This window comes from Hyalella azteca, unplaced genomic scaffold (genome assembly GCF_000764305.2).
Source record: "Hyalella azteca isolate HAZT.00-mixed unplaced genomic scaffold, Hazt_2.0.2 contig15428, whole genome shotgun sequence".
Classification (NCBI taxonomy): Eukaryota; Metazoa; Arthropoda; class Malacostraca; order Amphipoda; family Hyalellidae; genus Hyalella; species Hyalella azteca.
Window position 1 is genome coordinate 124,429 of NW_025945282.1, and position 27,915 is coordinate 152,343.

General features: G+C 36.9%; 2 protein-coding genes across 2 annotated transcripts in view; one reads left to right on the forward strand and one right to left on the reverse strand.

Moving 5' to 3' along the window:
- The window catches only part of LOC108682376, a 32,005-nt gene extending 18,531 nt beyond the window's left edge, over nucleotides 1-13,474 (forward strand). The window contains exons 8-15 of the mRNA XM_018171526.1: nucleotides 568-715; nucleotides 1,724-1,773; nucleotides 2,280-2,445; nucleotides 3,031-3,246; nucleotides 3,812-3,870; nucleotides 5,405-5,444; nucleotides 7,904-7,973; nucleotides 10,027-13,474. Of these exons, the coding sequence (XP_018027015.1) occupies nucleotides 568-715; nucleotides 1,724-1,773; nucleotides 2,280-2,445; nucleotides 3,031-3,246; nucleotides 3,812-3,870; nucleotides 5,405-5,444; nucleotides 7,904-7,973; nucleotides 10,027-10,999 (1,722 nt within the window). The 3' untranslated portion in view covers nucleotides 11,000-13,474. The remainder of the gene's footprint in view (nucleotides 1-567; nucleotides 716-1,723; nucleotides 1,774-2,279; nucleotides 2,446-3,030; nucleotides 3,247-3,811; nucleotides 3,871-5,404; nucleotides 5,445-7,903; nucleotides 7,974-10,026) is intronic.
- A 1,112-nt stretch (nucleotides 13,475-14,586) lies between these two features.
- Nucleotides 14,587-26,813, reverse strand: LOC108682371 (F-box-like/WD repeat-containing protein TBL1XR1). Its single transcript, XM_018171524.2, has 11 exons — nucleotides 26,535-26,813; nucleotides 25,566-25,711; nucleotides 23,042-23,228; nucleotides 21,830-22,052; nucleotides 21,005-21,137; nucleotides 20,090-20,251; nucleotides 19,567-19,740; nucleotides 19,290-19,373; nucleotides 18,770-18,897; nucleotides 18,076-18,241; nucleotides 14,587-17,191 (listed from the first exon to the last, which is right to left on the reverse strand). The coding sequence occupies exons 1-11, from the start codon at nucleotides 26,590-26,592 to the stop codon at nucleotides 17,063-17,065; spliced, it is 1,590 nt and encodes a 529-aa protein (XP_018027013.1). The 5' UTR covers nucleotides 26,593-26,813; the 3' UTR covers nucleotides 14,587-17,062.
- Between the last annotated feature and the right edge of the window lie 1,102 nt (nucleotides 26,814-27,915).

Sequence of the window (27,915 nt, forward strand, 5' to 3'; positions counted from 1 at the left end):
GATTCATAACATTGCGTTTTTTGCTCAGCATTTTTTTCTTTTGGTGAGCATGTCCATAAGGGCGAGAAGAGAAATTTTTTTTGCTGATTGATTCTGTTCTAATTTTTTTTCTTTCGGCGTATACACTGAAAAAACTAAGGGGTTTGTACCTAATGTCAAAATTTTAAGCACTCGGTATGCTAGGTATTTTACGATAATGGGAGTGCAATAGATGAATTTTGCATTGTTTTGTGGGTGAAAGAAAATGAAATAGTACAGCGTCTCGAATAAGATCGTGCTTCTAGTTCAGAGCTTACTAATTTCAAAGGTGCTTTGATGATTAAAATTCAATTTAATAAGCCTCATGATGTTCATTTGTTGTTGTAAATATAGTTACATACACAAAATTTGCATAAAGTAGCAAATTTAGCATCTCATGTCAGAATGAACTCGCTTGAATTATTCAATTGAGTATAAATTCATTGAAACTTTTTTCTTGATGTGGCATACCGATAAGGTAGAACTTTTTATGTGAAAAAACTCGTGAAAATATAATAGATATTTCATTTTAACTTTGAAATATTACAGGACGAAGAAGGCGGACTTCGCCGTGCTAATTCCAAGATGTCGAACGCTTCAAGCTTCAATCTCGCCCCCATCAACTCAGTCATCAACTTCATCGCCCACAAGTTGAAGGGCAGCAATCCATCATCTCTGGATCGCGGCTCTCCAGCAGGTCAATTTATTTCCTTAACCTATTTTTAATGAATATTTATAATAATTAATGATGATTAGGCCATGTTGATTCGCTAGTTCCTAGCTACCCAACCACCTTGCAGATTTTGAACAGAATTTTTACAACTAATTACGGGTCTCGAACCATCAACTCGGAGATTTTAACCACTTGACCGACGCGAGCTAAACGTCATTATTGTCCCGTTCCGAAAATCTGGAATTCATTCCTATTCCTAGATAGAAATACAAGTTTTTTCGCAGTCAATGCATAATTTTAACGTCAGCATTTTTTATTCAGTGACAGTCAGAAAATTCAATTTATTTCATATAATTAGTTATTTTAATGGGAAATTTACAAATTTTCTCGTAAATTTTCTCGATTTCGAAGTTGGGTGCCTGCAATTTCATTTTACAATTAAAGACTTTTACGAAATATTGAAGTTCTTGATAGTTCGGTTCAGGTAGCCGATATCAGTGCAGCTTGCGTATTTGAAGCTTATGCTTCTTAGGTAACTCATCAAGAGCTTTATTCAACAAGAATGCAACATCCTGGAACAAAAAAACACTACTATAAAACAGGAAAAACGGCAAGGTAATGGGAATATATTCATATGTGATAGTCTTACACATAAAGAAACTATTTACTGAATACTTTTTTTATTCCCATTGTCATTGGTTTATGGGAAGAAATGGAACGATTAAACTGTCGAGTGCAACTTACAAGGAGAACAATAGTACTATGTCTTGAACGTACAAGAGCCGAGTCAATGCTAACAATGGTCACTAGTTCTAGAGCGAAGTAACTTACTAGTAGAAACTATAGTACGGAATACTAGGTACATATGGGCGCTACAACAGAAATTTCACAACATTGATAATGATTATTCATTGGTAATAAAAAATGCACAAACTGTTATTCTAGCGCTTGCTGCCATTACTAGCGTTTCATTATTTACTGTTGAAAAACTGCTTAAAACTGTTGACTGTAACTTGATCTTCTGTTGAACAGAAAGTGTTTCGTCACTCAACAGGAACGTGCTACATTTGCCGGGAGATCAGGTTAGTTCGTAATTTTATGTTCTCCGTAGTTGAAAGGTCGTTGCTTCTGAATAGTTGGTTTTTATATAGATTTTGAATTCCAAATCGCTTGAAACTACTAACACTATTATTATTATTACTAATAATAATGTTAATCTCTTTTTCATTTTATAATAATCTTCAACGAATATATATTAGTTTCTTTAAAGTAATTAGATTTAAAACTTTTTCATCTGATAATGTGGACCGAAAAACGTCCGACGAGTAATATTTAAGTTAGAGTAGAAGTTTTATGCAGGACCTTGAATTTGATAACTTGTTGATTAATCAAGGTTCGTCATTAATCAAGGTGTTGTTGAATCAAGGTTCGTCGGTATGAAGCCCCCTTTCGATGCTAATCTCTAGATAAAAATATCTAAAATCTAAAATTTCTTCACGCATTACTTTATAATCAATTATTTTATTTAATTCATAACATGGCCTTTTCTGGAATTCTGAAATTCCATTCCCGAATTTTTCTCTCACAGACGAGCCAGCAGCTCAGCTTCACCGCAGGTTCAGACCACAGCGTAGACCCCACGGGGGGCGGACGTCGCAAGTCAGGCGACACAGTCCACTTTTACCCCCACGCGGGGGCCTCGGGCACCCGCCTGGCCGATGGCCACCAACATGGCGGCGACCAGCCCAACCAAGGTGCGTTGGTGTCGTATTCATTATATTATACATGATAAATATACAGGATATATGCAGGACTCGTCGTATATACAGGAAAATGAACGAGTCATATTGTCAAAATAGTGACACACTTTCTTACAGCACCAAACAGAGCGGATGTAGCTTGATTATACGAGCCTCATTTTACTGAGCAAAACTGGGTCAGGATAACCACACATGGCAAAAAGTGCATTGATTTACGACCAATTCTCACTCATTCCTATAACTGTGCTATCAAAAAAAGTAAGAGTTCGTAACGCCCTCAGCCAATCACTGACGTCTTTTCAAACTAAACCCACCAATCGTAGAAGAGAATTCGGCCGGCTACGTTAACTTGAGCTGCTACGCGCACAACTGGATATTCACTGCTGCTCCATTATTTTTATTAACTTATCGATTAATTAATAATTCATGTTTTCCGCAGCCCCATAAGTTTTATCAAATGATTACTCATTTATTAATTGACAGTAATTACTTATTTATTATGTACTCGTTAGAAATTACTCTTTTATTACAGTAATTACTCATTAGATACAGTGATTACTTATTTATTAATTGACACAGACCCGGGCACCCCCGGGACCCCAGGGTCGGGACCCTCTAACCCCATGGCGGGTCTGCCCCAGCGACCCTCGGTCACGACCCTCAAAGTCTTCACTAAAAGTCTGCAAGGGAAGAATGCGAGCAGGAGGAGCTTCAATAGAAGACTGTCCAGGCAGACCAGCAAAACAGACCCCGACGCCGGTCTGCACAAGACTCGGGACGAGGCGACATCTGACGGTGGGTTGACGATGATTTTTTTTACTGCCGTTATTAATGATTTTTAGTGCAGTGGTGATCATTATATAATGATATATAATGATTATAATAATTATAATATTAATCATTATTAATCATTACTCAATTACTGCCGTTATTGATGATTTTTAGTGCAGTGGTGATCATTATATAATGATATATAATGTTAATAGTGATATATAATGATTATAATAATTATTATAATAATCATATTTAATCATTAATCCATTACTACAGTAATTGATGATTTTTAGTGCAGTGGTGATTGGAACTATTGAAGTAATCAAGGATATATTGTATGTAGTTTAAATCATATATTTTTGTGCAAGGAATGATTTATAGTCTGCAGTGATGAGTAATTTCTTTTTATAAATTCAAAATGAAATTTCGATATCAACACGAATAAATTTGTAGAATTTTAGGTTTAAACTGTGGAACCATGCGCAGATAATAATTTAATTATTAGGTAATATTTGATTATTACATACGGGTCTATTATAATTATAATTATATTATTAATTGTTATCTATTAATTATATTATTAAAGATGGTCAGGACGAGCGCCGTCGGCCATCCACTGACGCTGCCTGCGTCGACTCGCCTGAGGTGAGGACATTAGATTTCCGCCATTAGTAAAAATTTAAAATAATAAATATATAATAAATATAGGAGTGAAATTTTCTGAAGTAATTCAATAATTATTCACCGAAGAAGCGGTGAACTTGTAATGAGCTTAATTGTCGGAATATTGTAAACCCGAGAATCCATGTACGATCCTTACAATTTTTGCGCACAGCGCTTGCATTCCTTTTCCTTTAGTTATTATAACAGTAACTAATGCCCCATATAATTACTAATAACCGCCATTATACTAGGTTATTATACTATTCATTTAGCTCCAATTAGTTCATTTTTATCTATTTTTATATATACGTTTCATTTAGCTCCTTCTTTGTTTCCTCTGCCAATCGCGCAATATTTTATGAAAGCGATAACTTGACATCGTTTTTTAGATATCATCTTTAACCCTCTACCGCCTGACATGAGTAGTCGGAGCAATATATTGGCACACAAGCCTACCCAAAAAGGAGACGTTCTAGTGAGCGTAAAGCGTAAAATGACTTGCACTTATACTTGCCGCCACGTACGACTATAAAATGTTCTCTGTTGCGTACAAACGTCCACCTGTTGCTAAACTCAATAGTTTACGTGTAATTTTACTTAAAAGTCATGTTCCCGGAGAGTTACTTATGGCGGTAGAGGGAGTTACATACGACGGTTGAAGTAAGAGTATTTAATTAATTATTTAAACTATTTGTATTTGATATTTCCAACCTGTATCCATTGAACCTTGGACTGCTCGTCAAAGCCTAAAAATAATTGAGCATTTCATGTCCCTAGCAATAATATGAAATGACAAAATACTCGTTAATTTCTGTCCCCAACATTCGGTTCATTTGCTGTCTTCTTAAATAAAAAAATGTAAAAAAATTCACCCGTCAACATTGTCGTAAATAATGTGTGTAATGAAAGCACTCAGTCGCGACATGTAATGTATTCATGTAATCATTACAATGTAATCATTACATGTATGTAATGATGTATGATGTAAAATCATTACATGTATGTAATGATTACATTACATGTAATCATTACATTAATGTGTATTCATGTAATCACGCTTTAATGATTTCATGAATTATTGCCAATAAAAACCTAGTCATTTCACTTGCACAATTTCACTCACATGAGGGAACACATAGTGAAATTTGATGGAAGTTGTTCGAAGGTTTATGATATTAAATCCTCTTTTCCATGAACTGTGCTATCTTGAATTGTTTTGAAGGATTGGATACTTTCATTTCAAGGAAAATAACTAATTTAAATATTTTCTGTGAAATTGTTTTGCTTTCGAGTGTTGGACGAACATTTAAGTCTTTTATATATTAGTCATAAAACTTTCGCTTTACATCACATTTGCGTTGATGATACTTGGAAAAATTCCAGGTCGTAATTTTTATTATTTTTGATTAATAGGGACGTAATATTTATTACATTTTCATTTAGTTTCAACGCATGTCATTTTTTTTTATTTCGGATGCGTAGACTTCTTACTGACAGTAACGCTTTTTGCTTGCAGCCTTCATCTCCTGCTCCTGCATCTCCTCAGGACCCAACCGGTTCGTTCGCCATTAATAATCTGAAACATTAATAATGTGAAGCATTAATAATGTGAAGCATTAATAATGTGAAACATTAATAATCTGAAACGTTGAATCAAGTAAAAATTAGATCAGTCTGTCACTCACTGCAGTGAGTGGCAGAGAGAGCATTTTCTCGTCCGTCTGTGACGTGAAGTCACGGACGGACGGACATGACGAGCACAATAGCGCCTTTTTTACATAAATGAGAAAATGCGCTACAAATGTGTACTGCGTGCCAGCAAAAATATGCATCTACATTTTCTAGGATTCCATGATAGTACATAGTAACGAGACATGTAAAAGCATAGAATAAGAATCAAAAAGTCTTTATTGAAAAGGTTTTGGAGTCCAACTCCATCGCCAATTCGCAGATGGATGGAGCTGGACTGCGAAATGTTTCCGTCATATAGAAAGGGTTTGACAAAAAAGGGGAAACAGCTGACATTTTAATTTTTGAACATGCTATAAACTATGAAAACTTGACATATTTTTATCTTTTATTGATTATTGTTGTTGCTAATTGATATTTTACCCTCTGTCCTATATATTTTTGGTAATTTTTCATGTCTAAAACCTAACTTATAACCTTTTGAAGGGGGGATCTGTTATGATCTGGGATGGAAATCTGGCGGACCAATGATTTCTCTTCATGGAAGAATGAATAACCGTAAATATTTAGGAATTTACAAGGACCGTGTCATCCAATTGTTCAAGCATTGTTTCCGGAGGGGAACGCCATCTTTCAAGATCATATCATAGGGATGTCGGCGCTGAAGAATAGGCCTGATGTGGCCTGTCGTCGATTTTTTTTTTTTTTTTTATTGAAGAAATTTGATTAGCTGTGATCGATATAACAGTAGAAGGAATTATTTTTTTTTTTTTTGATAGAACGCCCCATTTAAAAAAAGTTAAACTAGTTTACCTACGAAGCAATTTTTTTATTGAAGAAAAGTGGTTACCCCGATGGCTCGAGGAAAAGCTCCACATTGAATTAAAAAAAAAATTATATATACGATCAAACATGCATATTCATACATATACATAGACACACACATACATTGGCATATATATGTGATAAGGCATTCGATTCATAAGGCATTCTTGCACTTTCCGTTACTTGTTCACATGAGATCTAAAAACAGGTCATTTGGCCGGATCTTTTCAAAACTGGCGTTAGTTTGAAATAACTAATAAATTTGATTCAGGTTCGATATGGTGCAATGCATTTAAAGTCTGAACATATATTTCTCCATAGCTTCATCTAGTCTGTTCTTGGTCGCGGTTATACTTGGAGCGTCAAAGATGTAATCAGGGAGGCTGTTCCACATGTCGGTGATTCGAAGCGAGAAGAAATGTTGTCGCGTGGATGAGTTGCAACACAGTTTTTTTTGTTTATACGTTAGCCGTGGCCCCTGGTGTTGGTTCTTGTTTCAAACTCTAGTAGTCCATCTGGAACCTTGTATAAACCATGAGTAAACTTGTACACTTCAATGAGGTCACCACGCCAACTTTGATAATATATTATAGAGGCTTGGAAGCTTCATAATCTCTAATATTTCTTCGTAAGACTTGCTCTTCAAGCCTGGAATCATCCTTGTTGCACGTCTCTCAACAGAGTACTGAATTTTTGTCCTTTTCAAGTTTCGGTGACCACACGGCGTTTCCAAACTCTAGATTCGGGCGCACGACAGCGACAAAAAACAGCTCCATCGTTTCTGCATCTAGGAACTCGTAATGACGTCTGATTAGTCCAAGAAGTTCATTGGATTTATTAGCTTTCGTCTCAATATTCCTAGAAAATTTCAGCTTCTTGTCGACATAAACTCCCAAATGTTTTTCCATACTAGACTTTTCAATACAATTCCAAGTTCATACCGTGGTGAAGTACTTTACACTAGTCGGCATTAAAACGCAACATCCACGTATCAGCCCAGCTAACTAACTATCAAGATCCTCTTTGCAATTGCACTTTATTTGACACATCCTTCACTGTAATACAAACTTTTTCGTCATCGACATACTTAGAGTACACGCTTGACACTACTTCTGGCAGATCGCCGCCATCGTCTTTAAAAGAGCTGGAAGGAGTTATACGCGAAGAATGGGTTAATATATTCCTTTGGCAACAATTCACAATTTGTATGAATCAATAACTCGGACATTGTGGCTGTAATTGCCGCATAAGGTGGACTTACAATATGCTAAAATATATTTTGTGGATTTCTCAGGTGTTTCCCTTATTTTGTCTAACCTCCCCTGTATGGTGAATTTTTGTTAATTTCGCATTTAGTAGAGCCGTTCTCAGCAAGGTAGATTGGAAAGTTATTCACTTTTTTTCTCGGTTCACGAATCATTTTCCTTATTATCTGTCCACATATGCGTGCATACTTGAATTTTTATCATTTTTAGCTTCTGAAATTATAATTTTTTTCTAGAGGAGCAAACTAAGCGATGGAGCGGAGGCAGCCGCGGCAGCGGCAGCGGCGAGACTACTCACCCTCCAGGGTGAGTTGCTATTTTCTTAGAAATTTTTTCTCGACAAATTTTCATTAATTTTAAAGAAAAAATTCAGAATAATTCATTTAAGTCATTAAGTTTAGAGATAAAGATCAAAGTCAAAAAAGTCTTTCCAATGAAGAAGAAACCTTATCAGTAGTTCCTACTTCATCCTTATAACCTCAAGTTCTTAGGAATTAAAAAGGAACCAACAGTGCGCCGTTCTAGCCTCTTGATTCTAAATTAATTGTCGAGTGAAATTTGGATCAAATCCGCTCAAGAAAATATTTTAATTGGAATTATTAGCTTGTTTAATTAACATTGAAATATTCATACTCTTTGGAATCTATTAATTAATTATCATTAATCCATTACCAAGATGGTTAATGCAAAGTAATACCTAGCACGGACTTACAAACTGATAAAAAGATACCTATTCAACATCGAAAGAATATTATTCGTGAAAAGGAAACGGAAATTCGAGTTGTATTGGAACCTAAGGAATACTTTACTCAAAAGAATCCAGATAAAAGTTCATTCATTATACAGGAATTTTCAAGTAACGGCGAAATGCAAGTCAGCTCGGAAGTATCGAGTTCTTAATCGTTTATTTGAAAAGATACAATGACTAGCGTCAAAAAAGCAACAGGGATCAGCCAGCGCGACGGCAGCGAACTTTAAACCTCCCTGAGCGCCGGTATGAGTTGCCTGTTAAGTTACACTGATAAATAAATTCCTGAAGTTGGCATGCTGAAGATTCATCATAAAACTAAAATGGATCAGGGATCCGCTGCTCAATTCTCGCAAATAACTTTTATGGTCACAAGGGAAGGTGGCAGCGCGGTGTACTCTAACAACACTCTTAGTTAAATGATTGGGTGATGTACCAAATGCGGACGTACTTTCTTGGCCAAAGCCAATACCCAGCACTGATTCGCCCTTTTTGCCGGGCACTGATTGAATGGGCCAAATACCAAATGTTGACATAATTTCATGCCCAAAGCAAATACGCAGCACTGATACGCCTTTTTTTGTCGGGCCAAACTGGTTCAGCATGACACGAAAATTGCCAAAATCAGATACGTCTCATTCTTTGAGTGTATGCACGGTCAAGAACAGCGTCTATGGAATCCATTAATTAAGCAACATCTATGGAATCTATACTGAGGTTCTCAATTAAATGATAAATCTACGTTTTTCTCTTGATTTTTTCTATTTTCACGATATTATCCGGGCTTATTGGATCAACCGAGTTTCATTTCTACATTCTCAACCACTATTATCACTGCAAGGAAATATAGATTTCCAAATACAATACTTATTTAGGATATGGAATATATTTCGGTGTCCGGAAATTTTATCACGTTTATGTTTGTTCAAATTCTTTCTGAACTTTGGTTCATTCTTTGGTTGCCTTCGTGATCAACTTTTCCAGTTACCCAACCTTTCCTCATCCTTCCCATTCCTGATAATTTATTATTTTTATATTGAAATACAACTGAATTAAAATTGAATTATTATATTCTCTTGATAATATTGCTACTTTTTCTTCGGTCGCTAAGGCTTCCTCAAGCTTGCTCCATTTATTGTACTCCAAAAGAATATTTTAACACATTTTCTCTCGTTTCCAGTGCTATCATTTATTAATATTACGGCTTTCGTTCCGGTTCCAATAACTAATTAATAATCCTGGCATCGTTCTGGTCGCAATTAACAAATAATATTATATTTATTGTACTAACATCTTTCTGTAATAGCCTATTAATGAAGTTATTGTTTCGATCTCGATAAGATTTAAATTTTGGGTATTTTCTTTTTGTTGTCTTTGTTAAGTTATTATGTTTTTGATAACTTCTTCTAAATGCAGCTACGTTGCGGCTTTCCCCAACAATTTCACTTGAATAGATCGGAACAATTCATCCAAATGTAAAGGCAATAGTCTAGCTGACCAAATTGTTGATTTAAACACGAAATTACTGCAAAGTTCTGAATACTTTAACTAAAAAACGTACACTTATTTTTTTTTACTTCAGAGAAAAATTTGCATTTAATATTTCTACAGAAAACTTGCCAGCAATCAAAAATCTCGAGTGACGCCTCCTGCGACACCACCGTTGGCCATCCCGAGACCTCTGCCTCCCCCGCTACTGCCCCAGCAGGCTGCGCCTCCCCTGCTGCAGCAGCTGCAGCTGCATCCGTTCCATTCCACGCAGAATTCAACATCGTCAACACCTCAGGTGCTCCACATCGATGAGTCGTTTGATGACTCTCCCTCAGCGTCGGCGCGGTCGGGCTCTCCGGCTTTCTCCGGTCCAGCGTCTCCTACGATCGAAAGTCATCGCCCGCCGTCGCCACCAACCGAAGATGAACCTCAAGTGCAGAAAACAGATTACGATCGAGCGTCCAGTCCGTTCAGGTCAACTTCGATCTACAAGCCGCTCACTCCATACAGGTCACGTCAGAGCAAACTCAAGCTCAGAGGTATAGGGCAGTTCCTATCACCGGACCGAGCCACTCCATCCCCGACTCCTGATACTCCGGATTCTCTGCTCGGCGAACCCATGCTAGGACGCAAAACTCCCCTGGCCGAAACTCCTCTGGAGACGAGGCACAAAGCCGATCTCAAAGCCTCTCGGTTTGATTTCCCTGGTGAAATTGGACCAAACCGTGAAGCAGAAACCCCTCTGTTTGACCCCGTAACCTCTGGTCAGCAATTGAATACTCCAGACCCACTAATCTTGGACCAACCAGACGCGCAAACTACCAGTGACCATTTCGTTGATCGCGATACCGTGGCCACGAGCGACAGACTGCAGACGGGTACAGACGAAACGTTGCCCCAGAGGCAGCCGGCGGGAACGACTTTCCCGATTTTACAAGCTCCTTTGCAGCCACAGCGCTTCTTGCAAGCCCCGCTATCTTTCCATCGTGGAAGAGATCAGGAGAACTCGCAAACACCGCTGCTGGAACCCGAGGAGGAATCTCCCGATGTGAGCCCAACCGGGGGAGGAGGAGGAAGTTCTACGCACAAATGATCTGCCCGAAGAACGTGTCTGATGCTGAACAAATATTCACATCTACTTTCTCGAATGATGGTTCCAAAAACAAGCTGCGAATCCTCTCATAGGAAGGTTTTAAAAAGTCAGGCTACTGAATCATCACAAATTAACCTTATTGTAAAACGTTTTTAGCTGCACGTTACAAGCATCAACTTCCTGAAAATGTTAAAATGGCATGGACTGTGCTGTTATCATCATTAGTTGAAGCGAAAACACGTTATTTCAAACTCAAAGTTTATTCCCTATTTTTATTGATAGCGAGGTTCCGAGTCTAAATTTTGTCTAGCCGCCCAGTTTGTTTAACAAATTGTCGAACAAATTTTACAACTTTGATTTTAGCGTAGAATGTGCAGGATTTTCACACAGGTACTTTGAGACTCCAATGAAGATTTTAGTGTCGTAATAGAACAAAGATACAAACAAGATTGAATTTACATAATTTTAAAGATCGTTTCATCGCTCGGGGTAAATCTATCCTTAAAAATCGAAATCCTGAATCTAGGTTAAACATTACCATATCGTAAACGTGCATGTAAATTTTTTCGTGCGCATCGCACTAGATGCTTTGAGCAAAATTGGAGTTTGATTCTGTCGAATGACTCCACAAATTTCAAAACGAACCAAATCTAACAGAAGTTTCGCCCGGAACTCTATCTTGTGAATTTAATCCATTACGTGGATGTGATAGACGGTCCTCAGAGTAACATTGGGATTGGAATTGATTTATTCGTTATGTTTTGGTAAAACATCAAAGTTCGTGTGTAAGTTTTCACAAAGTTATAAATTATAATGTGACGAGAACGCAGTGTTATTTGCTGGTAGATACGATAACGTAACGTAAAGTTGTCGTCTCTCGATGTAGTTAATGTTACTCGCGAGTCGATATTTAAGTGCATGTTTATACACGTTTCTTTCGTGCTTGTTAATGAATGTTCAGGTGCATGTTATAGGTACGAAACTGCACAAACTCTCCGTCCCTTCTGTTTTTCGTTATATTCTAAGACATCGTCGCATCTTAAAAATACAATAAATTTATCGTGGTCGAAATTGCCATATGAGCGTCCACATTTTTACAATAGAATAGGTAGTCGACAATAATAATTTAAATCTCAGTGAATATTAACGCTATCATCGATCAGAGCGAGATTTAGGTTATTTGTTGTATAAAAATTTTTAACCGTTTCAATTAAATCAATACTGGAATTTAACGTGAAGTCGATGTAATTTCTCGTAGTATTCAAAGATCGCTGTCACTTAACCGTTAATTCGTTTTATTCTTCAATAAATAAGTGCCTTTTAAATAAGTCATTTTACCATGTTTATAATTCTAGCTAACTTAGATGGAATAGTTCTAAATAAAATAATGCCTATCTGAATTTTGCTGTACAAGCTTTTAACCGTTCACAAACTCGTACAAAATTTTGTAGGCGAATAACCCATAGTTTAGCAAACTCCCTCGGCAACATCCACAAGAAATGTTTATTGCTTATGAATGTTGCGGGAAATAATGGGCATAATATTCATTCATTTCTTCATCCGCATCCTTGTCATTACTTTTGATTCAGTTCACGATTCATTAGAGACCTTGTGTTAAAATTTCTCTTCTTCGATGTTCTTTTGAATGGAATTGCTTTAGCCGTCATTCCTGGTCAAACGAAACCTCTTATTGAACCAACTTGAAAAATTGCGAAAATCTTGTAAATTTGCATCGGCAAGATGTGGTCTAAACTCTATGCGTAAAAAATTATATTAGTAACGTTACCCCCAATTTTATAGTAGCTGTTTAAAAAAATATATATATTGTATTCTTTAATGTAAACCCGTCCGTATGCATCTAAAATTGCGAACCGTTGCTAGCAACATGGGATTTCTATGCGTGTTGTAAATGAATTCAAGATCTATGGCAATCCTAGTTGATCTCGTTTAAGACATTGGCAATTTTAAAACTAAAAACTTTTCTTATACATAATTATAATTCATACACTTAGATTTTTTGGAGCCACTGCCTATGCAGGCATATAATAAATATTGCAAGTTATATGACTTATATCATTATAATTTCGAGCGAGCAACATGGATCGATTAATTTCACTTCTAGAAATTGAAATTTCGCTGTAGATTTAGATCCTTTGTGTTGTATGCTCCTGCTTATTAACGCCTAAATTTTCGAAAATTTGGTTATTACTTATTTTTTGTTAGCCTAACCACTGCCTAACGACAGCCAGGTTTGACTTATGTAATGTGAAGCTCTTCTCATGTAATTAATGTGGCTTTCCATAGGACGATGTTGTTACCTACATGTCATCGAACTATAATAGCTGAATGTAGAGAAATTAACATGTGCTGCAATCGAGAATGAGTAATGACTGCCACCGCGTGATGCCACGCAGACATGACTGCCATCGCGTGATGCCATACGGACATGACTGCCATCGCGTGATGCCACGCAGACATGACAATGACTGCCATCGCGTGATGCCACACAGACATGACTGCCATCGCGTGATGCCACGCAGACATGACTGCCATCGCGTGATGCCACGCAGACATGACTGCCACCGCGTGATGCCACGCAGACATGACTGCCATCGCGTGATGCCACGCAGACATGACTGCCATCGCGTGATGCCACGCAGACATGACTGCCATCGTGTGATGCCACACAGACATGACTGCCATCGCGTGATGCCACGCAGACATGAGTGCCATCGCGTGATGCCACGCAGACATGACTGCCATCGCGTGATTTCTATTACCACGATATTAACATTTCACGGCAGTACATTTTTTATTCAATGAAATTTTCCGCTTTTAGATTCATTGGTCAGCGCATATTAAAGAATTTTCAATCCGTCTCTCATTACAAGCGTTTAAAATGGAAGCTCTCAAGACTGATGGAATCTGTTCTTTCATGTGACAGCAAGTCTGTAGGCACACATTTTCTTGACGTAACAGGATAACACAATTTGTAACATGTTACATAATTATCATATTGCACACTCGTTTCCTGTCGGTCAGTGGCTGCAGCTTCAGTTATGTTCGCAAATAACTAATAAATTGTTGTTATGTAGATCAATTATATTATAAGCAGAGCAACGGGGGATGATTTTTAAATTGCATTGCGTCAAATTATATGATTTTTTGACATGACATAAATGAATAATTTCGCCTTAACTCACGTGTCAGTCTAATTTTATTTCCGATCACAATACCTGCCATTTCATCATCATCATTACCTGCTTGCTAACTGTTGCAGAACACTTTGTTAGAGTATAAATATACGTACGAAATAAATTATTCCTTCCCTTCTCATGTCATGAAACATCAGCTAATTAAGCAACGAAGATGAGGGATGGTATTTTTTAACAACATGCAATGAGTATGAAAGCTGAAGCCCAACAAGCAACTCTACATAAACTTGTGCCTGATTTTCTCTTGATTGCATCAGACAAATTATATCCATCGGTGTAACCTCGACAGTAACGGAAATAGCATCAGGGTATCTCCAGAAATTCCGGTAATCAAGATTACAAAACAAGACATGCAGTGCAATTGAAACAAGATTTGTACGGTATTGGACGTTATTTAATAAACTGATTCCTATCGGAAAAATATCGAAACTTGCCTGCCGGTGGTTACATAATTCAAGGTACATACAGTAATGAATGGTAAAATGCTACGTAACACGCCCATCGTTCTCAATACTTGCTAACATATTTAAAACTAATCACTTAAGAATACGATTCTCTTCAGTTTTAACTAATAAGATAACTTCTAATCATGCGCATACGTAAGAAAATAAAATAGATAGTTCGTAGATTTTCGAAAATCTGAAGAAGGATCAGAGGGCAACTTCATAGGACCTAATGAATGAAAAATTATATGTAAATTTAGAATCCAAAAATAAAATTTCACCTCTATTGGAAACACCTGAGCAGGATTCGAAGTAACCGGAGCCTGCCAGTTTTTAAATTTTCAAGTCTACTATGAACGTAGTCAAGATGACTTCATATGACAATTCGGGCGAATTTAAACGTTACTCTTTTGAAGTAGGAACGTGATGCCGGTTCTTCCTACTGATAGTTCGCACCTGTAGGAGACACGACGACAACCAAATTCATGCAGTAACAAGACACTAACAAATGAAAGGTAAGCAGCCAAGATAACATAGTGTATATTTAAGGGCAGATATTTAAACTTAGCAGCTGGACTGCGAAGTAGTTAGCACAATCTTAGCTTAAAATATAATTCATTCTCCTAGATCGTAGTGAATGTTGCACTAAAAAATATCAAAGAATATTGATAAGGATAATATGGAGATGAAATAATAGATAATGCCATCAGCCGAGCAGTTAATTCAAAACGAGCAAAATTTTAGATGGGCGGCCAAACGTAGGAGGCGCTGATAAATATGGTTGTACAATATAGTACAACTGATATAGAACAGAACTAGTCAATAAAGATCTTTAACAGCTTACTGGCGAATAAGACGAACATTACTTACAAACGAATCCTAACCATACATGAAAAATGACAGCCAGAATAAAAATTGTTTAAAAACGAGAGAAGAAGCTTGGACTTGAAATATAATTTAGCGATGGCCGACAATTTCAATCACCATACAAGCGTAGAATTCACATCAGAATATGTACACAGCTGAGCTACTGATCTAAGTCAGAAATTTCAGTCAAGTCAAGCTTCAAAATTTGCTAATAAAATATTTCGTGCAATCGTATCCTGGACCGGAACACAAGCAATTTGCTCCAACATCAATTTCTGAACAAGTCTTTTCAAAAATGTTGATATCGGTTAATTATTTAGGGATATAGGCACTTTAGATAGCTAAACACTGAAAGATTCGTTTAAAAACAAGTAAGTCGATATCTTGAAATCACACGTATGGAAGTCGTACAATGTCATACAGTAAAATTTTCAGACATTTTGAACGGATTTTTCAGAAATGATAAGTTTAGTCTCCACCCCAGAGAGCAGTGATGGTACGGCACCAAAAGCGTTTTTCATCGATTAGAAAAATATCGATTTCTTTTTAGCTTGCTTGGAAGAAAGAAAATGGCGTATGGCTGTGCCGTTGAGACGCCCAGTAAAACTTAGAATAAGTACCATACATTGTACGGCTATGTGAAAATAATCAGGAAGTTGAAGAAACTACAAGGTAAAGAACCAAGAAGAAAGATAAAGGTCACACAACATGGGACATTAATAAAATGAAGTGAGGAAATTCAATTTGATCCGAGATAGAATGAAATTCTAAAATCAGGCACCCAAAAAGAAAAATAAACACAAATCTGCTTCAATATCTGCACAAGATTACAATATTACACCGCTTTCCTGCCCGCTGACAGTAACTTCTTTTGAGATTTCCAACACTGTAGTCAGTTTTTTAAACAGTACATACTGCCTATTTGTACGGAACGTCACATCGAATCCGTACAGATCGCATCGAATTTGTACAGTCCATCACCTTTTATTCCTAATACATCAGTTCGAATTTGTACAGTCCATCACTTAGAAACAAATATGATGATGAGTCAAGCCCAACTCCCCAATCAAATGTTGCACACAAGAACGAGAATGTGACGGCAAATTGGAAATCCTCATCAAATCTGCCCCTGTCTGCGTACAGTAGATGATGCGATTTACATTGCAAATTACATATGGAATCCTGCATGTGTATTTGTTTCGCTAACTCATGGGGGTTTATAATTAATTCATACTTTGAAAGTGAGTGGTGCCGATTAATATTCAAATATCAGATTAATATTTGGTAGATCAATTAACGGTGAGCATAGCATATAAACGACATTGATATCTGATAGGCGTGGCAGATAATTTAAATCGAACATATGAACGGCATTGATATCTGAGAAGTCGTTCAAATAACCGCCACGTAAAGTGAAGCCAAAATTGTCCGGATGTTAACCGGAGACGCTTTGTCAGACACAAACGACGAGGAAAAGTTATGGAGTCTTTATACTTTTGTTGATAGCATGGAGGTTTAGCTGTGCGTGCCCATCTGCTCTATTTTCTGAGGTCCAGAACGAAAACGGAACCATCACTGGCAGACGCGCCCACTTTGTCTCCTCGGGAGTTCCAACAAACCTCAAAAATACCACCAGTGCCTTTGTAGCTGTGCACCAGTTGCCCACTCTGCAAAAAACACATTATATTAGACTATTAAAAAAGGCTTTACAGCTTTGAAAACGATCTTATAGTTGCCAAGATACTAGTCGCGTTATGGGAACTTTATAATTTGATCGCACGTGAATTGAAAGTTTAAGCCTTACCAGCGACAGAAACAGTATAACAAAAAAAAATGACGGCGAATCAAAGCACACATGAAATTTAACTTTGTCAGATCTCTTTAATGTATCGTTAAGTTGCTGAAAACATTCACAAGCTCCATTAGAAATATTTAATCTGATGGAGCTCCTTATGATAAGCAGCCAGGTTTTAGGGCCTAAGACTCCCCTTGTATTCACTTATCAATTTCTGGCATATATAATTGATGCTAACATTCAAATGTATTGATTGCTGAAGCGTCATGAGGAAAGAGTCAATGCACATTGCAGACTCTCATTACTACCCTCAAGCAAAGCCATAAAGGATATGAATCATGCGATAAGCCATCACTTCAGTTATTTCAATATCATGATGCTAATTATTATATTAAATAATATTAATTATACCTACTAATATTACTATCAATCTAAAGTCTAAACTAAGTGTGACCCATGCTGAGCAAAGCTTAAAGGCCACAGGCATATGCATACAGGATATAAGAAACGGAAATATTACTTTATGCTTCTGAATACATGATTATTAATTATGATGACAAAATTAATATTGATCCCTGAATGATGCATGCCCATGCTCAGTGAAGCCTGTAGTCTATGTTTCAAGAAACAATAATGACAATAATAATAAAATAATAATAATAGCAATAATGACAATAATGGGCACACCCATATTATTAGCAATGCGCCATGCAATAATAACAATTGGAGAAGCAACATGACGCCTGAAAGTCTCACCTGAGTAGACCAGATGTGCACGCATTTATCAAAGCTCCCTGACGCCAGAAATTTGCCATCCGGGGAGAACGCCACGCTGTACACGGGCTCTGAGTGCTTCGTCAGGGTGTGGATACAAGCGCCCTTCTCGACGTCCCACAGACGCACCGTCGAGTCAAATGATGCGCTGCACAAATAAAAATGTTGTAGCTCCATGTTATTGTGTCCTTCTGGACGTATTACAGACATACCGTCGAGTCAAATGATGCGCTGCACAAACAAAAATGTTGTAGCTCCATGTTATTGTGTCCTTCTCGACGTCTTACAGACATACCGTCGAGTCAAATGATGCACTGCACAAATATAAATGTTGTAGCTCCATGTTATTGTGTCCTTCTGGACGTATTATAGAAATACCGTCGAGTCAAATGATGCACTGCACAAATAGAAATGTTGTAGCTCCATGTTATTGTGTCCTGGACGTATTACAGACATACAGTCGAGTCAAATGATAGAGTGCTTCGTCAGGGTGTGGATACAAGCGCCCTTCTCGACGTCCCACAGACGCACCGTCGAGTCAAATGATGCGCTGCACAAATAAAAATGTAGTAGCTCCATGTTATTGAGTCCTGCAGGACGTATACAGACATACCGTACCGTCCACTCAAATGATGCACAGTACAAATGACATATTGTGGATACTGCAATGCATTACCTCGCAAGGATGAGGTTCATGTTGGGGTTGTTGGTGCCGGGGCCCGTGGGTGACCACTTGATTGTGTAGATTTCCTTGTTGTGCGCCTGCAGGTCGTGGACGCAAGTGTCTTGACGCATCGACCAGATCTGCAAGACACATCAGTTAGCAGAGCAGGCGAAAAACTATATTCAGCGAGTGCCTAATTGATCGGTAAGATATACCTATGTACAGTAGCAAACTATCTGAAAACATTCATGTATGAAAAAAGAGAATCAAGATTTTGCAAAACTGTCCAAAAGAATACATAACACCTACAGCACAATTTTGCACTTTAATTGGGGCAGTTTTTCACTGTCATCGTTTTGCCCGAGAAACACCCAAATTCTCATAGCTAATCTGAAACAAATCATACCAAACATATCACGTAAAATAATAATAAACAAGTTTCAAGCTTACACTTACTTTCTACAAAGAAACACTATCTCTTTTTGGAAAAGTGTTGAGTTAGCAAGCCATGAAGATGGCTGAGTGTTCTCACCTTGAGCGTCATGTCGTCAGAGCAAGACGCCAGCAGGTTGCCTTGCGGGTCCCATTTGATAGCGTTCACTTCATTGCTGTGGCCCTGCAATACATTTAAATGTTTAAATGTATTGCATTTAAATATTTACATTTAAATATTTATTGTTGATACAATGACAGTTCCCATTGCATTTTCAACCGAGATAAATTTTACTCTATGAATCAATAAAAAAACCTCACTCAAAGCCTGCAGTTTGAATTCCAGTGGCTGTCCCGCCAATATAGTAGTGCATTACCTTGAAGGACTTGATGGGCTTCTCCTGGCCGAGGCTGCACACATGGATGCACTGATCAGTGGAGCAGGAGGCAAAGGACGTGTTGGTCTGCCAGTCCACGTCCAGTGCGGGCGCCGTGTGGAATGCGAACTGCTGACGGGAATGGCCTGAAGACGCATCCCAAATGATGGTCGTCTGCACACACAAACAAGAAGCGGAATGAAATTACCATTATCCTCATTGAAAAGCATTTTTTCTACATATTTTTGTAGTTTTCCTCATTGAACAGCATTTCTTCTACATATTTTAGTAGTTTTCCTCATTGAACAGCATTTCTTCTACATATTTTCGTAGTTTTTCTAATTTTTGTACAGCATTTGTTCTACATATTTTTGTTTTTTTCTCATTTTTGTACATTATTGGGAGAATTGAGAGAAGAAATGTGAAGATCTATTGACAGATCAATCCCCCGACAACAGTCAAAAGACAAGTTACGTTAGTTACAAGGTCAGCATCAGTAGACAAAAGGTTGAAATAAGCTGACCTTATCAACACCAGCTGAGAGGATATAGTTGCCCTTCTTGTTCCACTTGAGGGCAAATATGGGGCCCTTGTGCTGCCCAAGTGTCGACGCCTGACGTCCGTTGTTGGTCCAGATGCGAGCATATCCGTCATATGAGCCGGTGGCCAGCAAGGTTCCATCGCACTGACACATAATTACAATTATTCACAAAATTTATCATTGAAAACATTATTTAATGAATGAAAATTAATTTCCTTGCTCCACAAACAAATATTTAAAGCTTATTTAACGAAAATATTCATTATATTGGTGATACACACACATAAGCTTAAAATTGTAGTTTCTTATATAATGTGCTATTCCAAACTAAAGCTAAAGAAACGCTCAATGGTCACACCAGTTAGCAGTTCTGTAAAAATACTCAAATAATTAGCTTTAACTAAACAATCTCTCCTTACAAAACCTACCTATCGTTACCATAAATGTTTGAAAACCTATTTTGAATGTTTTTTTGAATTTTTTCCATAAGATCAAAAAGGTTTCAAGATTTTTGTCGTACATGCAATCAAATTTTGAACATACAAATAATCTTCACCTCAAGATTCTGAACATAGAAATAACCTTTACCTCAAGATTCTGAACATACAAATAACCTTTACTTCAAGATTCTGAACATACAAATAACCTTTACCTCAAGATTCTGAACATACAAATAACCTTTACTTCAAGATTCTGAACATACAAATAACCTTTACCTCAAGATTCTGAACATACAAATAACCTTCACCTCAAGATTCTGAACATACAAATAATCTTTTCCTCAAAATTTTGAACATACAAATATAACATTTTCCTCAAGATTCTGAACATACAAATGAATTTTTCCTCAAGATTCTGAACATGCAAATGAATTTTTCCTCAAGATTTTGAACATACAAATAACCTTTTCCTCAACATTCTGAACATACAAATGAATTTTTCTCCAGGCAAGGAGCTGTTGCCAACATCTGATGGAGACGGCAGGTCTGATGCACTCAAGTTCCAAATGCGGGCTGTGCTGTCGCCAGATCTGCAAGTCACAAGGCATTCAGAATCTTATATTTAAATATTCAATTCAGTTTCATAATTTTGAAGCTTCATATGTATTCTTAGAGTTTGCAAGTATTTCTATAGTTTGATTCAATAAAATTCTTGCAACCTGATATGAGCAAAAGAACATTGAAATGTTGTCATAATTTCATAAGTGCATATACCAACTTCGAATTTATTCAGCTATTTTTGTCATCAGTTTAAATTTTAAATAAACACTTGACTAATTTCAAAGATATCAATTCACACTTAGCATGGGTTTGACGCATTGCATTTGATTAACAATATAACAATCATTTTTTCATACAAATGAGTACAATGGAAGCAAAGTTTACTCTTTTCGTTCTTAAATTATTAAAATAACTTGATTGCTTAAATAGCAAACTAACAATGAATTTAAAAGCAAAAAAGATGAAAGAACTTACTGAGCATAAAGGAAGAGGTTACTAAACAGGAAATTTACTTGCACATCGCCGGTATTAAGCAGCTCTTATTCATGCCAAGCAGTGTAATGTTTCGGTGACAGACGGTGACACACATTTTTCTTTATAAAAATATGATGAATTTCAGTGTCATCTTCTTTGTTTTCAAATTCATTGTTACTTACTTCTTCACTTTAGGCAGAATATTTTTAAAATAAATCAACAAAATCAACAACTTTCTCTCTCTCACCCCGAAGCAAGAAGATCAGTTGTGGGGTTCCAGGCGCAGATAAAAACTTCACTTTCATGGCCGCGTAAAATAGTGGCTTTTGTGACTGGAATCTCGACGCTGCTATCCACATCCATGCTTTCAACGCCACTGCCACCTGATCCACCGCTGCCACTGCCTGCCACGCACCCAACGCCGCCACCGGTGGTATTGCCTGTGCCACCAGAACTGCCACTGCCTGATACTGCTGTGCAGAGTTTGCATTACTGCAGCACTTTGCAATCCTGTGCAATGCCAGTCTCTTATACACATCTAGATGTGTATAAGAGACAGGCTCCATGTTATTGTGTCCTTCTGGACGTATTACAGACATACCGNTTGCAAAGCACAGCATTGCTACATTGCAAAGCACAGCATTGCTACATTGCAAAGCACAGCATTGCTACATTGCAAAGCACAGCATTGCTTTCTTAACACATTGACTCCAATTTTTGTATTATTATTTCATTTTTGTACTATTTTGAAACACACAAATTGTGGATTTATATTGATTTTCATTGGTCCTAAGTATTCTGCTAGTGGAATAATATGTATAACGAATGTGTTAATAAATCCAACCTGGTATGGCAAAATCTATTTTGAAAAAAGTGTCGAAATAAATTAAATAATTGAAATGGGACACAGTATAGGTATGTAGTGTAGTATTATGTACCGCTACATCCTGGAGAATTGCAATTCTTTGTACATTTATGTACCCCTTCTGAATCAAAGTGTTAAAAAGCATGGATAGGCATTAAAAATCCCAGAGGAGCCTCTTGCAAAGCACAGCATTGCATGATTTCAACACGCAGCATTAGGTACTATTACTGTGAAGTTCAGTATTATATCACTCTGAAGTACAGCACTACACTATAGTAGAACACAGAATTAGAATAGTACATAGTGAAAAGCATGGAATTGTAATTTTTACATTGCCAGCTTTGCCTGTTAGCAGATCACTACTTCATTCTTAGCAATACAACTGCGGTTTGCAAAGTCAAATGGCTTTTCTTTAGTATTTCTACCTTAAGTGATCACTTTCTTTTGCTTAATCTGAATATGAAGGAAAGTAAATATTCCAAAATTACATCAATCACCTGCTCATACTAGAGAATTCTATACAATGTACGTTATATATACTGAAGTGAACTCTAGACAGCTATAGGTAGTTTATCAGAAGAAAATTGAACTCACCATCATCACCATTTGCTGTCTGAATTTCAGTTTTCACCACAGGTCTCTGATGTTGGTGCTGCTGATTGCTGTTATTATTGTTGGAATTTTGTTGTTGATCTTGCTGCTGCTGTTGTTGGTTGCTTATAACATTTGGCATGACAGCATCAATGAGAGACAAACTTTCAATGCTTCTTTCTGTTCCATCCTGCAACCATAGAGAAAAATTAGAAAATTCAATAATTTATTCATCATTAATTCATAACACCTAACACTTTTTCAGGTAGCTGAAAATAACTGGAACCCACAAGTAAAAAGACATTGTTATAAATTAGATGCTAGAAGTTTTTTCCAATTATTTTTGATTGACAACTAGGTACTGTAAAATGGGGTAACTTAGACTCCCAGGGTAACTTAGACCACTTTTAGTTTTTTTACCAAAAACCCCCAAAACTCAAAAACTATTTGACATAGAAAAATTTTCTCAATGGGCATTAAAGGCCTAATACTGAGGCTACGTAACACAATAGAAAGATAAAAAAATTATGCTTATCTAATAGGTTAAAAAATGAAAAATGTGACCCACGAAAAAGAGCTATTATTTAAAGCCTGTCATAGAACCCCCTCCAATTTTTTTATTTTTTTGGTAAAATAATTCAAGGTTTTGATGCATTGTAGTGAAACTCTTCTAGTTACATATGCAAATGACAAATTTTAGGAAAGTGTCATAGTTTGCAAATGGGGGGTGCCGCCCCCAAATGGGGTAACTTGGACCACCTAATGTCAGCACTGATGGGGTAACATAGACTGGCTTGGAAATTAATTTAAAATTACCATATATAACATACCGTAAAATGGGGTAACTTAGACCACTTTTTTTTATAATTCGCGAGTTATACAGATATAGGAGGAACGACCGGCTTTTCTACCGGCTGGTTTAACCATGAGCCGTTTACGTATAGCCATATAACTCGCAAAAGAAAGCAAAACGAAAAAATTATAACAAGCTAAGCATCACCGTTGCTGAGGTTAGGTATTAAAATACTAGACTTCGTCCAAATCTGTTCAGTACTTTGGAGAAATTTCTTGATTACTGAAATTTTTGCACGTATTACTGTTTAAATCACGAATTAAACTCGCGAACGAAGGAACAATAAAAAAAATTTTTCACGAGCTAAACATCACCGATCAGTAGTTAGGACTATAAATTCAAAATTTCGTTTGAATCTGTTCAGTAGTTTGGAAGAAATTCCTCGATCGCTGTGAATTTCGGCCCGTATTGCCATATAAGTATGGCAAAACAATTAAAGGCAAAATTCAAAAAAATTTTACAAACTTTAAATTACCGTTAGGTCTTAATGAATACGTGTACCAAGTTTCATCGAGTTACGTTCATTAGTTCGAGAGATATTCCTTGATCATTGAATTTGGATATTGGCCGTGAGACCGGCCGCGAGTCCGGCCGTTAATTTGTCGGAGACCTAAACCCAGGAGAGGTTAAAAAAATATAACTCAGCACTCACAGCAATGAGTAACAGAAAGTGCATTTTCTCGTCGACGAAAACGTGAAGTCATGGACGGCAGACAGACGGACGGACATGGCGAGCACAATAGTGCATTTTTTCCATAAATGAGAAAATGCGCTAAAAAACAGATCTGGGTGACAAAACCATCGCTGGGAGTCATGTGCTGCACGTGTTGTGTACAAGTCATCAAACAAACGTTCGAACTTCTGACATTGACTTCGGACTACTGCCCCCCCTATCGCCCCCCTACCACCTTCTTCTTTCTTACCGCCCCCCAAAACCTTTCCACCGCCCCTAGGGGGCGATATCGCCCACTTTGGGAACCACTGATTTAACCAAATACTGAGAGTCTCGTAACCTAAAAACAACCTGATTACAAGAAGAAACTTTTAAAGTTTCAATTATTAACTATCAATACCATGAAACTTGAGCAAAACTCAGTTTTCCTTTGAAGTGCTAATGATTCAATACCTATTGTAACAAGCATTTGGCCAGTCTTGTGAAGACACTGCATAACAATCTTATATTTTCTGATGTGCCTAATCACACCTTTATGGTGACTTCCCACAGCATCAACAACTGATGTTATCACACAGTTACACATACTTCATACAACATCAACCATCAGAAACCTTGCCAACACTTATCTCAACTACAGTATAAAGCAGATCTTCTGGATTAATAATCCTAACAAATAGTGATAGGAAACCTAAGATTATTTGCTATTGCAGGGTGCATACTGGTCATGGAAAACCTGGGAAGTGGTATACGAGTCAGGAAAATTACAAGTCATATACGAGTGGAAAATTGCGAGTTGTCTATGAGTCTGGAAAATTGCGAGTCATCTATGAGTCACTTGTATACGACTCACAATTTTCCAAACTCGTATACGACTCACAATTTTCCAAACTCGTATACAACTTTCCAGGTTTTCCAGGACTGGTATGCACCCTGTATTGGATTGAGATATTTATTATACATATATTTACTTCTCATAGCATCAACTATTTGACACATACTTCACCAACACTGATCTCCACTTCTGTGTAAAGCAGGCCCTTCTGGATGATATTAACAAGTGCAGCTGGAGGCACCAAAGCTCCGTTGATGTTGGACTGTGATATGTGCGACTCCAAGCCAAAGGTGTAAGCTGCATGAACAAAGCCTGGGAAGATTCAATGAAAATTAATTTAAATGTTTCAGGTTAAAATGAAGGATATATCAATCCAGACAATCATTAATCATTACTATCAATAGCAAGAGCACCAAAATCAAGAATATACATTTTTGCTACAAATATGAAGCAAAATGGTAAATTTCACATTCATCAAACATAAATAATAGAATATAATTCTAATGCAGCTCAATAGATATGGAAAGCATATGAGAATTAAGATCACTTGATTGCTTAAATTGCAAATTCATCAAGAATTTAAAAGCAAGCAACAGACAAAAAGTTCACCATTTCTTATAAGAGAAAACCTTTTGGAGTCCAGCTCCATCCTCCATTGTCAGTTCAAAAACATATGTATGGTACTAACAATTAGAAAAATAATAATTCACATTGAAGATTTTAAAACTCAAATTGCAAAATGAAAACAAATAAAAATGAAGCAAACATCAAACATAAGAACACAAATCTATTCATTTACACCTTTTTCATCAGGATGCATTGTTTGGGAATACTAATTTCAATGTGGATTAATAGTTTAAAAATTGTTGGTAGGTCCTTAGTTTGCAGTTCTGGGATTTTGACAATGAAGCTGAACACAAAAACATACGCACAGTGAATTTTTGGCTTATTTCTTTGCTTTTAAATTCTTGAGAAAATATTTTTTAAAAATATTTGTCTATTAAAATTGCAATTTTTGTTGCTCAAGCTTAAAAGAAAATGTATAGTAATTACAAATTCAAAAATTCATTGAAAGCTCATACTTTTAAGCTTTGTAGTTTGTACTGTTCTAAAAAAATTTTAGCAAACTACTTACCCGATTCTTGGAGATAACGATAAACAAGAAAATTTACTTCATCACTGGTGAAACTCATTTTTGCAGCAAAGTAAGACTTTCAAATCACAAAATTGTAATGCTTAAATAACTACTCCAAGTTTCCAACCATCAACCAATTAGGCTAAAGTACTAAACAAAATTGTTATGCAAAAGGAATGGTCGGCATGAAAACTGTCCTAACTTTCAGTTCTAAGTTTAAAATGTACCAAAGAATCCATACCCCATACTTATTACAGTTTTTTCTGGAAAGTGGAAACAAAAAAAGTCATCAATTTAGAAGTGCTAAACCTAAATGCTTTAATTCTAGAATAGCAGTTGCAACATTTTTACAGGGCATTAGCTTGAGCCCTGATTAGGGCCTACTGTCCATACGTCTACACTCTAGCGACTCTACAGGCTACAAAACACGTTATAGTCAAATGGGGTAAGACAGGATCGCAGCCTTCATGGGGTAAGAAAGGACCAGCCCATGGCGTACATTCTAATTGCACTGAATTTATTTTGACAAAAGAATATGTTAGAGCAATCATTTCCTTTCATTTCAGTGTTTGTTTCAATCCTCTTCTGCATATAATGAATTTCTGGTTAATTTTTAAAGAAAACCTATGTAAAGAAGGGTTACAAAATAGTTAAACCTTTTTGGGAAATAAGCTCTGTCTAATGACAAAAAAAATTTTTGGCCAGGTTTGTGGATGTAGGCAGGTAACCTCAAGTAATAAGCAACTTTTTAGACATAAGGCTACTAGGCATTCCTACCTGCTAGGCTGCTACCATCACTGCCTGACATGTATTCTAAAATGGGGTAAAAAAGGACTGGACATGGGGTAAGATGGGACCACTAAATGATCCTGTTTTACCCCACAAGTGGTCCTATCTTCCCCACCAATGGTTCTCTCTTACCCCATAGTTTATCAAAAATAGCATTTAAATGAATATATTATTGTGCAGTACGTGGAGTATTTTGGTCAAAATTTTTATCTTTTGCTCAAACTTCATTATAACTTGTTAGCTCTTTTAATTAGAGAAATTTAGTGCATTATTTTAAATTGTATCAAAGGGATATAGAAAATTTGGATGTCCATTCCCATTAGTGAGCTGCAGAACTAGTATGTGACTATGTGCCATGGTCAGGAAGATGTGCCAGGTGCGTGGGAATTTATATTGTTATTTTAACAACCTGCGCGGTGCGCCGTACTATGCCGGTAAAAAAATTCGCCGTGCGCCGTACTTTTAGAAAGCTAAAATAGTTTAAATATGGACGCGCAGCAACGCAAATTACGTAATCACACTGACCGTACACACAAACGTGTATCCGCATTGTGTTGTGGTTGGATATGAGTTGCCTAGATTGCTAACGCGT

Bases quoted from the DNA above. Each gene is read 5' to 3' on its own strand.
- LOC108682371 (XM_018171524.2), bottom strand. From the start codon at position 26,592: ATGAGTTTCACCAGTGATGAAGTAAATTTTCTTGTTTATCGTTATCTC. The intron at 25,712-26,534 runs GTAAGTAGTTTG...GAATCTTCCCAG, and splicing joins TCGTTATCTCCAAGAATCGG to GCTTTGTTCATGCAGCTTAC. The intron at 18,242-18,769 runs GTAATGCATTGC...TTATTTGTGCAG, and splicing joins ATGAACCTCATCCTTGCGAG to CGCATCATTTGACTCGACGG.